General features: G+C 34.8%; 1 protein-coding gene across 1 annotated transcript; it reads right to left on the bottom strand.

Annotated features, from left to right (window-relative positions):
* Positions 1 to 546: 546 nt before the first annotated feature.
* On the bottom strand, positions 547 to 1,794 carry LOC120280633 (pentatricopeptide repeat-containing protein At1g61870, mitochondrial-like). Its single transcript, XM_039287555.1, has one exon. It carries the CDS (start codon positions 1,792 to 1,794, stop codon positions 547 to 549), a length of 1,248 nt encoding a protein of 415 aa, XP_039143489.1.
* Positions 1,795 to 12,728: the final 10,934 nt, after the last annotated feature.

Genomic DNA, 12,728 nt, shown 5'->3' with positions numbered 1-12,728 from the left:
TGATTTTATTCACAATTTAATGCTAAACTTTCAGCAGTGGTACAATATTTTCACTTGTTCCACTTTCTTTCCATTACCATAGTCACAGAAGAAACAATGCCTGAATAACCTTAAAAAAAATGCATCTAGCTCCAAACATGGTTGAATGGTAGGCTTCTGAAGATAGTGAGCAATGATCAGATATTTTGGCAAACTGCAAGCAATAACTTCTTCATAGGTAGCAGAGAAAGGACAAACAAAACAAGCAAAAATAAGTATTCAGTCAATCAGTCACATTCTAACTTTCTAAGTGCCCATAGCAATGTAGCACTTAACTGTGTATCAAGGAATACAGCATCTTAAGGTCTGAATCTAAGATAGGATAATCTAATTTGGAAAACAAGTAAGAAGCTCGCCTTGCTTCGTTTATGAAATTTGAAATGCAACATTTAACAGAAACCAAAATTTTCCAAAATAATATACCTCTTAGACTCAGCTAGCAACAATTAACTTAGTTGCATGAGAAAACCTCCAGCCGACGAGCCATTCCTGAAACCTCACCACACCCTACAACTGAAGAGCACCTTCCACCTTCTTCCACGCATCAATGGCATCACCCCTCAGACCCTTCCTCATCTTCTTCAGAATGCCCTTTGCAAGATCAATCTGAGAATTCTTAACCAAACCATTCACTAACCCCTTCATAGCATCAAAAGGGGGTGTCCACTTCTTTTCCAAACACTCCTTCGAAATATCCAACGCCAACTCAAGCTCCTCTTTTTGCACCAAGCTCCGAATCAACTTACTATATGTCTTTGAACTCGGTAACACAATATCATTCTCGCCACCAGCTTCATCACCAGCCTCATTTCCCTTCTTCCCTGACCGCATCCTTGTGAAGACTCTCAGCGCAGACTTCACATTGCCTTCTTTGCAGAACCCATCAATGACAGCATCAAAGCTAATCCTATTGGGCTTCAAACCGTTAGAAACCATGACATCCAACAATTCCTCTGCCTCGGAGCTCTTTCCTTGCGCGCAGAGTGCCGATAGCCTACAATTATAAGTGACCAAATTGAAATCCAATCCTCTGCTTTTAATCTCCCCAAGAATCTCTTCAAACCCAAAAGCATCACCTTTTTTCGAATAACCATCTAACAAAGTGTTATAAGATACAATGTTGGGATCGATTCCTCTCTCACGCATTTCATCGAGCACTTGGCGCGCAGCGGAAAGATCACCATCGACACAGTGGGACTTGATGAGAACGTTGTACGAGGAGACGCCGGGGGAGACGCCAAGCTCTTTGGGAATACTAACAAAGGATTCACGGAGGCGCTGGACTTGCTGGTTATCGAGGAAGGCAGAGAGAAGAGCAGAGAAGGAGCGGTCGGTGCGTGGGGAGGGGATGCGGTGGAAGGTGGCGACAGCGTCGTCAAGAAGGCCGGACTCGGAGAATAGGAGGAGAGTGCGGACGAAGAAAGCTTCAGACTTGGGCGTGGAGGGGTGGGAGAGCTGGTGGTCGAGGACACGGCGGATGAGGTCGGGCCGGCGGGAGCGCCAGAGCTTGCGGACGGCGATGGAGTAGATAAGGCGGTCACCATAGAAGGAAGGCTCGTGGGAGGATGACTCGAAGAGGGTGGCGATGCGATCGGGGTCGAGCTCGGAGCGGATCGCCGATTTCACTCGGGAGATTGAGTCTAGGGAGGAGGGAGAACGAGGGTTTGAGGAAGATGGAGTGGAGAGGGTGGAGAAACGGAGAGAAAGAGGAATGGAGGTGAATCTAGGGTTTCGCCGGAGAAGAGAAGCCGCCATTGAAGGAGCTTGGCTGCTTTGGAAGAGCAACAAGAGCTCTCGCGCGTTTGTAGGGTTCTAAGGTTTTTGTATTTTTTTTTAAATATTTATTTATATTCTATATTTAAAAATATTTAATATTTATATGCTTATAATTTTGTAAATTTTACTTGCTCCTTAATCAATTATAATTCATATCAACGTCTAAGGGTCTGCTTGGGAGGGAGGATTATGGAGGGTTCATAATGGAAGGGTTCTTTGAACCCATGCTTGGGGAGAAAACATGAGAGGGTAAAGAAGGGTTTTAGAGGTAAATGGGGGGTTGAAAAACCCCCCATTTTCTTCCATTCATCTACCCACCAAAATGGTGGGTTGAGGAGGGTTAAATTTTTTCTGGACGTTTCTGCCCTTCTAGCATTTCAACAATTACAACCCATGTCCTTAATTAGGTTTGAGTAACTATTCCTCTATCCTTCCCATCTCACTGGCTCACAAATACTCTCATTTCTCACCAGCCGCCAAAATCAACGTTGGTGTCGCCGGAGAGGATCAACCTTGGTGTTGTTCCGGTGCCGGAGGAAGGAAGGAGGAGATAGTCTAGTGAGAGGTAAAATCTTGGTTTCATTTATCTTTTTTTTTTTAAAAAAATAAAAATAAATCTTCAGCTTGTGTTGGCTGGTTAACTATGGCTTGAAAATTATGAGTGGCGGGAGATGATTGGTTGTTTTATATAAATGAAGTTTGTATGTATATACGTTAATAATATGGTCTACTTCAATGCACATATTAATTTCCTGGTAACATTATTTCTTCAATTTTGTTTCATATTTAACTCATCTACTTGTTCTCTCTTCCTTTTTGGTGGACTTTCTTGTTTATCTTCTCATTGATAAATCTATGTGTTGTTGAAATGTTCTTAATTTTGTGGTAATTTTGATGATTCAATTAGACTCTTATACTTAATTAGTTCTCTCTTGAGTCTATGAATGTTTTTGAATGCTCTTAATTAGTGTTTGTTTTTATAGATACAAAGTGGTTATATTTCATCTCAATTTTATTGTATTTTTTGTCAAATATTTCATGTGGATGTTTTGGTGCTGCCATTGAATGTTGTTGTTATATGGTTTCAAAATGGAATGCACATTGGTTTTAATTCCTATACTTACATTTAAGTTTGATGATTTCATGTTAATTTACTCTCTTAATTTGGTGATTGATGAACTCTATATTGAATGTTAATTTAAGGAAACATGTTACTGTGTTCATATGTTCAATTTTTGTCAATTAGTTGGGAATGTTAATTATATATGAACATAAACATTATTTATGCAATTATTTGAATTATTTGAATTAGAACAATAGAGGGGTATTATGGTAATAAAACACATAACTTTACTTTCCTTTACTTCCAAACCAAACACAAAATGATAAAAACCCTTACTTTACTTTCCCTTCCCCCCAAACAAGGTATGTATTCAACCCTTCCCTTCCTTTCCCTTCCCTTCCCCTCCTTTCCATTACTTTATGAACTCACCCCTCACTACATCCAAGGTATGGATTCTAATCCTTTTTTATGTAATCCTATTACTCCTATCATTAAAAAAAACTTATATGAACTAATGTATAACCAGAAATTATCATTTTATGATATAATCTTATGTAATTAAGTCTAATACTATTTGTTTATCATATATTTCCGTTTCGTCATAATATTCATAAATTTTGGTTTATAATTCAAATATTCCATATTCATATAATTATTCTCGGGAAATTAATTTTAGAGAAAATTACTATTTACCTCTTAGAAAATTCAAAACTTCTCAAACAGCCCCTTATTAATACCCCGGACAGCCCTGCCGTTATAGTTTCACTTCTTTTTTGCCCCTTATACATTACTCTGACTAGGTCCATGTTGTGAAATTCCATCATTGTCCTTGAAAATAGTGGGAAAAAAACCGCCCAATCACATGTTCAATATTTTTAACATTCTTTTTTCTTTTTCTGAAACCAACTTTGGAAGACTTTTCTCACCTTGGATTCTTGGAGTTTTTCAATTCATCCCCATTTGGTGTGTTGGAGTTTTGCTGGTTGCCTGGTAAGGTGATAATCTCTTCCTTGCTTTCACCTTAATCACCCTGCGAGAGAGAGTAACATTTTATTTTTATGTAGGTTTCCAATGGAGAGTTTTTGTGCTATCGCTAGATAGAAAAGGGAGGGATGAGTGCTAGTGTTCACGCCACTGACTTCTTGGAAATCAGTGTTAACGAAGATATGCAAGCGATGGGGTCTGGATGTTTTCCGCGTCAGAGTAAAGTTTATCACACCTGATGCACATAAAACGATTTGTCCAATAGAAAACGAGTCAGACTTCCAGCGCATATGTCACGTGTACGCCCTCTTCAAATATGCTACAGTCGATCTCGTGGTCAAGACTTCTACTGTTGACAATGATTTCCTCTCGTTGTAAAATTCTCCTCCATTATGTTTACATAGTTGTACAAGTTAATTATTGATTAATTATCATAGTTTCCGCTTAAAATTATATTTTCGCTTAATTATTACAGTTTTCGTTTAAAACCTATGTTTTTTCTCAAGTATCCCTGTCTTGTCCCTGTTTCCAAGTTTTCGTTTGAAAATTATCCATTTTCCGTTTTAACATAAATGTTCTCGTTTAAAAAGAAATGTTCCCGTTTAAATTTATCAAATTTGTGTTTAAAATGTTATGTTTCCACTTAAATTTATCCAATTTATGTTTAAACTGAAATGATTTTAGCAGGTATTCGGATTCTGCCATCGTATCCGTTCCATCTCAGTGCGCCCCCTGACGGTTTAGCATGCCTTCCTTCCTTGTTAGATCAGTCTAAAGTTTTATCGTTCGATATCGGACAACGTTTTCTAGGCGCTGACTATTTCAGAGACGTACTTCAAAATTTTGCAATCAAAAAGAATTTTGACTTCAAATTCATAAAGAATGAAAAACACCGGGGTTACTGTAGAATGCGCTGCCAGTGGTTGTCAATAGCACCTTCATACATTTAAGGAATATAATAAAATTACTTTCAGAATCAAGACAATGCACCCGTCATACAATTGTGGTGGTGGAATTGGTTCAATGTCACACCCAAAAGCATCCAAAATTGGGTAAGGACATGTGGGATTTAGAAGCTGTAGGACCAGCCCGTGTACAGGGCCATCTACATTCAGAAGGACATGTTATAGGAACATGGTGTCCACATTCCATACAAGCAAGCTTGATTGGATCAAGAGCATGCCCGGATGAGCCTAGACAGCAGTGAGGTCTCTAGCTATGATTTGTAGCTTTAGTACGTGGATAAGGTAGTTTAGATAAACCCTGGCTGCATTGCGATAGTGGAAAGAGACGGTGAGCATTTTAAACGTGCATTTTTTTTTCTTTTCGTGCTTGTATCATAGGATTCAAGAGGAGTTGCAAGCCGCTATTGTTTCTTGATGGTACCCACCTTCTTGAAAAATATCGGGGTACTCTATTGGGCACCATAGGCAAAGATGGAAACAATGATTTTTTTCACATGGCCTTCGGTATTGTCGACAATGAGACCGATGCCAATTAGACGTGGTTCATTTCGAAATTAGGTGATACTTTATATGATGTCGGAGATTATAAAGAGATTATTACAATTGTGTCGGACAGGTCTAAAGGCCCTGCGAACGCTATTGCAAGAGTTTTCCCTTCTTCCCCACATGCATACTGCCTTCGACACTTGGAGGCCAATTTTATGAAAGCCAATATTAGACTTGGGAAGGCAATGAAGGAGAAGTGTTGGTCCATATACTTTCGTATTACACATGCAGCCACGGCTAAAGAATTTAAAGATACGGTGAATGAACTGCAAGCTACATCACCCGATGGCTATCACTGGTTGCTTCATAAATCAGATATGTCACATTGGTAAAATTATTTATTTAGAGGTGAACATTGGGGAGAGATGTATTCAAATATCGCAGAGTCATTCAATGCATGGATCAAAGAAGCTCGTCATTTATTGGTGATGAAAATAGTCGACTCCATATGGTATTTGAATGTTGATTTTATTTGAATATTTCTGTTTATATTTCAGGATCTTTATTTAACTTTTTCTTGTTATCATCTAACAAATTTTGTTTCCATTTAAATGTTAGGGTATTCTCTTAACACGGTTTTGTTATCATTTAAAAATTTTTGTTCCTGTTTAACATTAAGTTTCTTAGTTTAACAATGTTTTATAATGTTCAATATGTGTTCTACGTCATATAGGTTCAAGCTGATGTGCAAGTTATGCACATGTCGTGAACAAGCTACTAAATGGGAGACATACTTATGCCCTAATATACATAAGAAGACAGAGGAACTTATTGCGGAAAGCTGAAATATTCGTGTTGGCCGTTGTGTCGATGACTGTTACGAAGTGATTAACCAATGCAGCAACTCCGTGGATCTATTGGGTAAAACTTGTTCATGTCACAGGTGGCAAATTTATGGTATCCCGTGCAAACACACTTGCACTGCAATAATGCAGAGAGGCACAAGCATTCATCGATTTATTAGTGGATACTTCACCGTTGACAATTACAAGTTGGTGTATGAGGAAGCTATTTTTCCCATACCCGACCATGACAAGCCTACAGACGACAATCGTGAACTACCTTTGCGTCCACCTGTCACGAGAAGGCAACCTGGGCATCCTAAACAGAAGAGAACCGAGTCGCAAGTGTCTAAGGTCTGCAAGTTACGTTGCAGTCGCTACAATCGTAGATCTTGCAATCAAATTGTCACCGACTAAGCAAGGAGGAGAAGTTATACTGTACATTTTGCTCGTTTTCGTTTTTGTAAATAAACACACATTTTACAAAGAAACGATGATATTTAAACGGAAACTTTGAATTTTAAACATAAACATTGATATTTAAACACAAACACTGGAAGTTAAACAGAAACATTGAAATTAAACAGAAAACTAGATAGTTAAACAGAAACATTAAAATTAAACAGAGATGATGATATTTAAACAAAAACATCAATTTTTAAACTGAGATAACGATATTTAAACAGAAAGTGCGATATTTACATTACAAATGAAATAATTTAGTGGAAAAGAATAAGTTAGTATGAGAGTACATTACAAAAATGCTTAATGTTTTTGTCCTCCAGTTGATGTATTGGCTTTCTCATTAATGGCGGTTGCGCTCCCTTCCATAAGTATGCATGCGACATACTTTAGTCTTAAATAAGGGTACGACATACTTTAGTCTTAAATAAGGGACGTTAGTTTACGGTAGCCGTAGTTTTTCATCGTGAAGTATTTGTTTAATAAACCGCATGACATATACTACGGAGTCGACACTTCCTTATTTTTGCCTTGGAGTGTCTATGTTGTGAATTAAGAGGTATGAGGTCGTCGCCGTCTTGCCGAACTCCATCTCGACACAATTGTCAAATAGTTTTTGCTGTCAAGAAATATAATTTCAAGTTAGAATTCTGATTAACAAATGACGATATCAACATCATATAATATACCATGGTGATGGCGTCTCTGTCGTACTTCTTGCTCTGGCATCACGAATAATGCATGTATTCTTGTTTGTAGTTGTCCAAAACAAGAACATGGAAGTGACCATTAAGGATTATTGGCAGAATGACGATATCAACATCATGCAAGTTACATGCGGCATCTCCAATCATAGTTAGAGTCGAGTCAAATGGGTCTTCTTGTTTGGAGAAAAATAGCGCCAGTAGCCGCGTGACGGAAGCGCGCTTCTTATATGGATATGGCACTCTCTTCAGAGACTTCTGAATTATGCACTTACATGCGTCCATGACATCGTCTGTGACCATTTTCTTCCCGTCCAGCATTGTGAACAGGCTGGCTCGTGTTGTGTTAACACTATCATTCATCTAGACAACAGTCCTGATGTTAAATGGTAACACATATATTTAAATGACACGATAAATACTTAATTGGAAACGACAAATATTTAAATAAAAACAATGATTTTTAAACGTAAACCAATATTATTAAATGGTAACACATATATTTAAATGATAACATAAATATTTAAGGGGAAACTACTTCTCTTAAATCATAACACATATATTTAAATTATAACATAAATACTTCATACTTACGAGTCCATCCAGCAGTTCAGGAAGATCCTTATTATCTCCTGCTCGAATTTGTCGAGGTGAGTTTATCCAGCGTATCTTTTCTTCTTGGGGGAAAAATCCTTATGCACTTCATCATACAGTTGATTAGCAGCATCCTTCGGTTTTGACTTATCACCAGAGGGTTCATCACCAAAAATAATCGAGTCATCTTTGACTCCCGATAACGGTCCTTTGTGAGATGTTGTTGCACTACAAGAGTTTAGATTTTTAGTGACAACTTTTTTGTGTTACTTGGTTATTTTGCTACAAATATTAGGTTTTTTGTGTCAAAATAGGTAACAAGCACTATTGTTTAACTTAATTGTGATAACTTATGTTTTTGTCATTATTATAGTGATAATTGTGACAATTTAGTATATGTCACAATTAAATGGTCATTATTAATATATTATCAGTGGCAAAAAAATTTTGTGTCCAATGTTCATTACTAAAATTATACAAGATTTTGTCAAAATTTCTTGATGAGAATGATGTGTAATTGTGACAAGAAATATTGTTGACGTTTTATGCTAAAAAAGTTAACTAACACAATAGATTGGATTAGTTGTGACATCTAATTATTTTATCACTATTACAATTTTAATTGTAACAATTTAGTATCCATCACAATTATATATCTTATTTTTTGTGTTGATAATTTTGGATACAAACAATTCAAATACATTGTATATATACTTGTAAAATTATATTATTAATAAGATATCAAAAACTCTATTTTTTCCTACAAAACTCAAAGGATTTGTATAGATTTTTTTTAAGAATTATAAATAAAATTTAAAAGGTTTTTAAAATTAAAATTTAACACGATTTTATCAAACAAAATTATTATTTATAAATACTTCAAATAATTTATTAGATACTAAAAATTTTTGTTCTATTAAGCCAAAGTATTAACCTATTAAAACATTTAAAAGTAACTATGCCCAAATATTAAATCATCATTATAGCATTGGTATAGCCCCATATCTACAATGCAAAGAAAATATTCCATATAATCATTTACCAAATAAACAACTATTTTTCACATAAAAATACCAGAAGTAACAAAAAAAAAATTAAAAAATAGTATAAATATAGGTCTGGCTTTCTCCAATCTAGTTTTAATATACCAAGTAATTATGCTTATACTATAAAAATTACGACATCATGATTTTTTTTGTAACTATCAATAATTTTGTCACAAATATGAAGTTTTTTGTGATAAAAAAATTAATTAACACTATTTTTTAAGTTAATGTGATGATTTTTTTTGTCACTACAACTATTATATTTGTGACGATTTAGGATCTCTCACTATTTTTTTGTGATAACATTTTTTGTCACATTAAATTCAACTACTAAATATTGTCACAAAAATATCTAAAGTATGTTTAACATATTTTAGGATCAAATTTGATATGTGTGTGTCTATATATATTTTTATATAAACATTTTTTAAAAGAAAAACTATTCAAATTTTAAAAATATTTGTAAAGATATGAGATAAAAATCGATGTAAAAAAATATTCTCCGAATTCATTGTTTTGCAAGTTGTTATTATTTACCCAATCCTCAAAATTGATATTTTAAAAGATAGAAAACAAGTTTTTAATTTAGATTATACCTAAAATTTATAGAATCAGAGAAAGATTTTAAAAATTGAAATTTAATAGAGATTTACCAAATCTCACAAAAGCAAATCTAAATAATATAATTTAAAAAAAATTAAAATTTAAAAAGATATATCCTCAATGAATTTAACATAAAAAAGAGTGATGCCTTGAGTAATTATGTGTCTATGGAGATCGATGGTAAGGGTTCGTGTTCATCTGATTCGGATAATTAAAGTGACTCAACTAGCCCTTGATGTATAAGTACATATTATTGATGGCCATAAAATTTGCTTATTTTTATTTTTTAAAATTCTTTTGCTTATTTTATGCAAAGGATACGACATAATTATTTATTTTTTGTTTTATCTTTTTTAATCTTCAAAGTTAGATTTATTGACTTTTTTTCCAATGATGATTGTTTGTTAGTGTTTCTCTTTTGATACTTTGAATTTTAAGTTCAGGTTCATCATAGGAATATGATATTTAGATTTTGATTATGTGATTTTTTTTTTATGATTTTTTATCTATTGAAATCACAAAAACCAAATACAACATGGAGCTTGTCTCAATTGAGAAGAAATAATGATATGAAAGTTGTAATTAAATTAGAATTTGATAATTTTTAAAATTATCTCATTAGATTCTTATTTTTCTTTTTAAATGTGCAGGAAAGGGAATAACATTAAAGTCCCAACAAAATGGTCAAATTCTAGCAGAAGTTGAGGCTGAAAATTAAAAGAGAAGATTCAAATGCATAAAAGAGTACTTCATCTCCAAATTTAGGATAATTTTATAATCTTTTTTCTTTTTTTAAAAGGATAATTTTATAATTGTATTTTGGATATTAAAATTTCCAATTTTATATATTCAAATTTCCAATTTTATATATTCAAATTTGAATTTTTTATATTTTGATGATATTTATTTCTTTATTTTCATATAATATTAAATACTTTATTTGCTTGTGTGACAATATTTTCGCTACTAAAAATTTGTCTTGAAAAAAGTATCTAAAATATTACTTTTATTTATCACAAATAATTAATTATATTAGTGAAAAAATTAGCGTAATGTAATTTTTATTTTAGTGACAATATTATTTTTAAATTTATAATTATATTTGTGACAATATAAACACATAACAATTTATCAAAGTAACATTAATGGCGAAGTATTGGTCGCCAATAAAAATATTACTATTGACAAAAACGTTTTGTCATTATTGAAATTTTCAGAGTCAACAATTTTATCACCATAAAATAGATTATTGTGACGGTTTTTTCGTCACAATTTAGCATTTTTCTTGTGCCAATAAAATTAACACAACTGAACAAATTATTGTGAGCACTTTATTCGTCACAATTAATTTTTTTTTTTTTGTGTCAACAAAATTGACATAAATAAATAAGGTTATTGTAGCCACATCATTTTGTCAGAAATACTAAATTTGTTAGTGTCATGAAATTGGTCACAAAAATATGGAGTAATTGTGGCTATTTATCTAAAATAGTCACTCTTGTATTTACTACTTCTAAATTTACTACTATTATTAATTGTGACTAAAATTATTACTTTTAGTGATAACTTTTGTTATCACTAAAAATACAATTTGTTGTAGTGTTGACCGTTGTTAGTGTTTTATGATTGGTGCATAAGTTTTTTCCTGTTGGTCCAACAATGGTTTGCCGGCAGTAGTTGCTACTTGATGTTGTTTTTGGATTGTGTCTTCCTTCGATGGGGCATTGTCGTCTGCCAGTTCCACTGAGACAGGGATTTCATTGACAAGAGATTTAATGATCTTGTCAACATCGACCACGACGACATCATCTATGAGAGACACATCCGTTGGAGGTTGGTCAACTGCATGTGGAGCTACTAGGGGGCAATTTCCTCAAACACAACTGTTGTGGTAATTTTCTCAGACGTATCCCTTGTATCCGGCCAATCAACCGCGGGTGGTGCTATAGTTGTTTCAACGTCATCTGGTGAAGGAAGAGATATTGTTGATTTTCTTCTCGTCCTAATCCTCTTCCAAAACGGTCGTCTTAAGATGGCCATCCTAATTACGTCATCATGGCAAACGTCTGGGCTATGTCGGTAGCATCAGGGTTATTCCTAGTAGTGCCGGGTAGTTCATTTGTTGGTAGGGACGTCGCACTCGACTGTGAACGTCCTTCCAACGCCTCGACACGAGCAATAAGCCGGGGGAACTCTTTCGTCAATATGTCGCATGCCTGCAATAGTCATACAGTGATGCCATCGGCTGTCATTGTCGGAGGGGGTAGGGGGGCTTGTCCGACATCGAGAAATGCATGTGTGGGTTAGGCTGGGAGAAGGGGAACGACGACGAACGCGTTTTGAAGAGATTGACCTCTCATCTTTCCTTCGAAGCAGTAGTGCGAGAGCAATATTAACTCCGCGACGACTGACCGGAGCAAAGACTTCTTCATCCGTATTCACGGTGACCAATTCATGAACCTAACATTTGTAATCAACACAATCTTAGTGGGAAACGCCTCAATTTAAACAATAACCAATGATATTAAATACTAAAAAATATTTTTAAACAGTAACCAGTAAACTTAACCATTAACCAACATGTTTAAACACTAAAATAATGTTTTAAACATAAGCTATTGCTTTTAAAAAATAACAAGTACACTTACAAAAAAACCAACAAAGTTTTCAACACAAATACGTAACTCCAGCCAATTGTTAACGTAAAATGTGAAATTGTAACACATATTGCTAATGATTTATTACCTCCTTTCCTTCGAGAGATGACAACATGGGTCCTATCGACGCTTACCTCCGATAACTATTCTTACCATAACACAGTATCCTTAGGGTCTTGCAAAAACATAGCTTCTTGCCGATGCTGGTGAGCTCATAAAACCATATGTTCAGTGCAACCGAGCAACCTTTAAGGTACCCTGTGTTGGTCTTTTTCCCAGCACATCTTGCTTTCACTCGAGCGCCCGTTTGTGGAACATCCTCCATAAGCCACTTGTGTGTCGCCTACGCCCATGCGTATCGTCCCATGTCAGGTAGGTCATCTACATAATCAACGATCCAATTCGGAACTAAGAATGAGGTGTTTGGAAAGAAGATAGTACCCATGAGGTACACCAGAAGGAGTTTTACAAAAAAAATTTCTTCCCCCGTCTGCCGAATAATTTGGT

The sequence above is a fragment of the Dioscorea cayenensis genome, chromosome 1, assembly GCF_009730915.1.
Source record: "Dioscorea cayenensis subsp. rotundata cultivar TDr96_F1 chromosome 1, TDr96_F1_v2_PseudoChromosome.rev07_lg8_w22 25.fasta, whole genome shotgun sequence".
NCBI lineage: Eukaryota > Viridiplantae > Streptophyta > Magnoliopsida > Dioscoreales > Dioscoreaceae > Dioscorea > Dioscorea cayenensis.
This window is presented reverse-complemented; position numbering and strand designations above follow the sequence as displayed.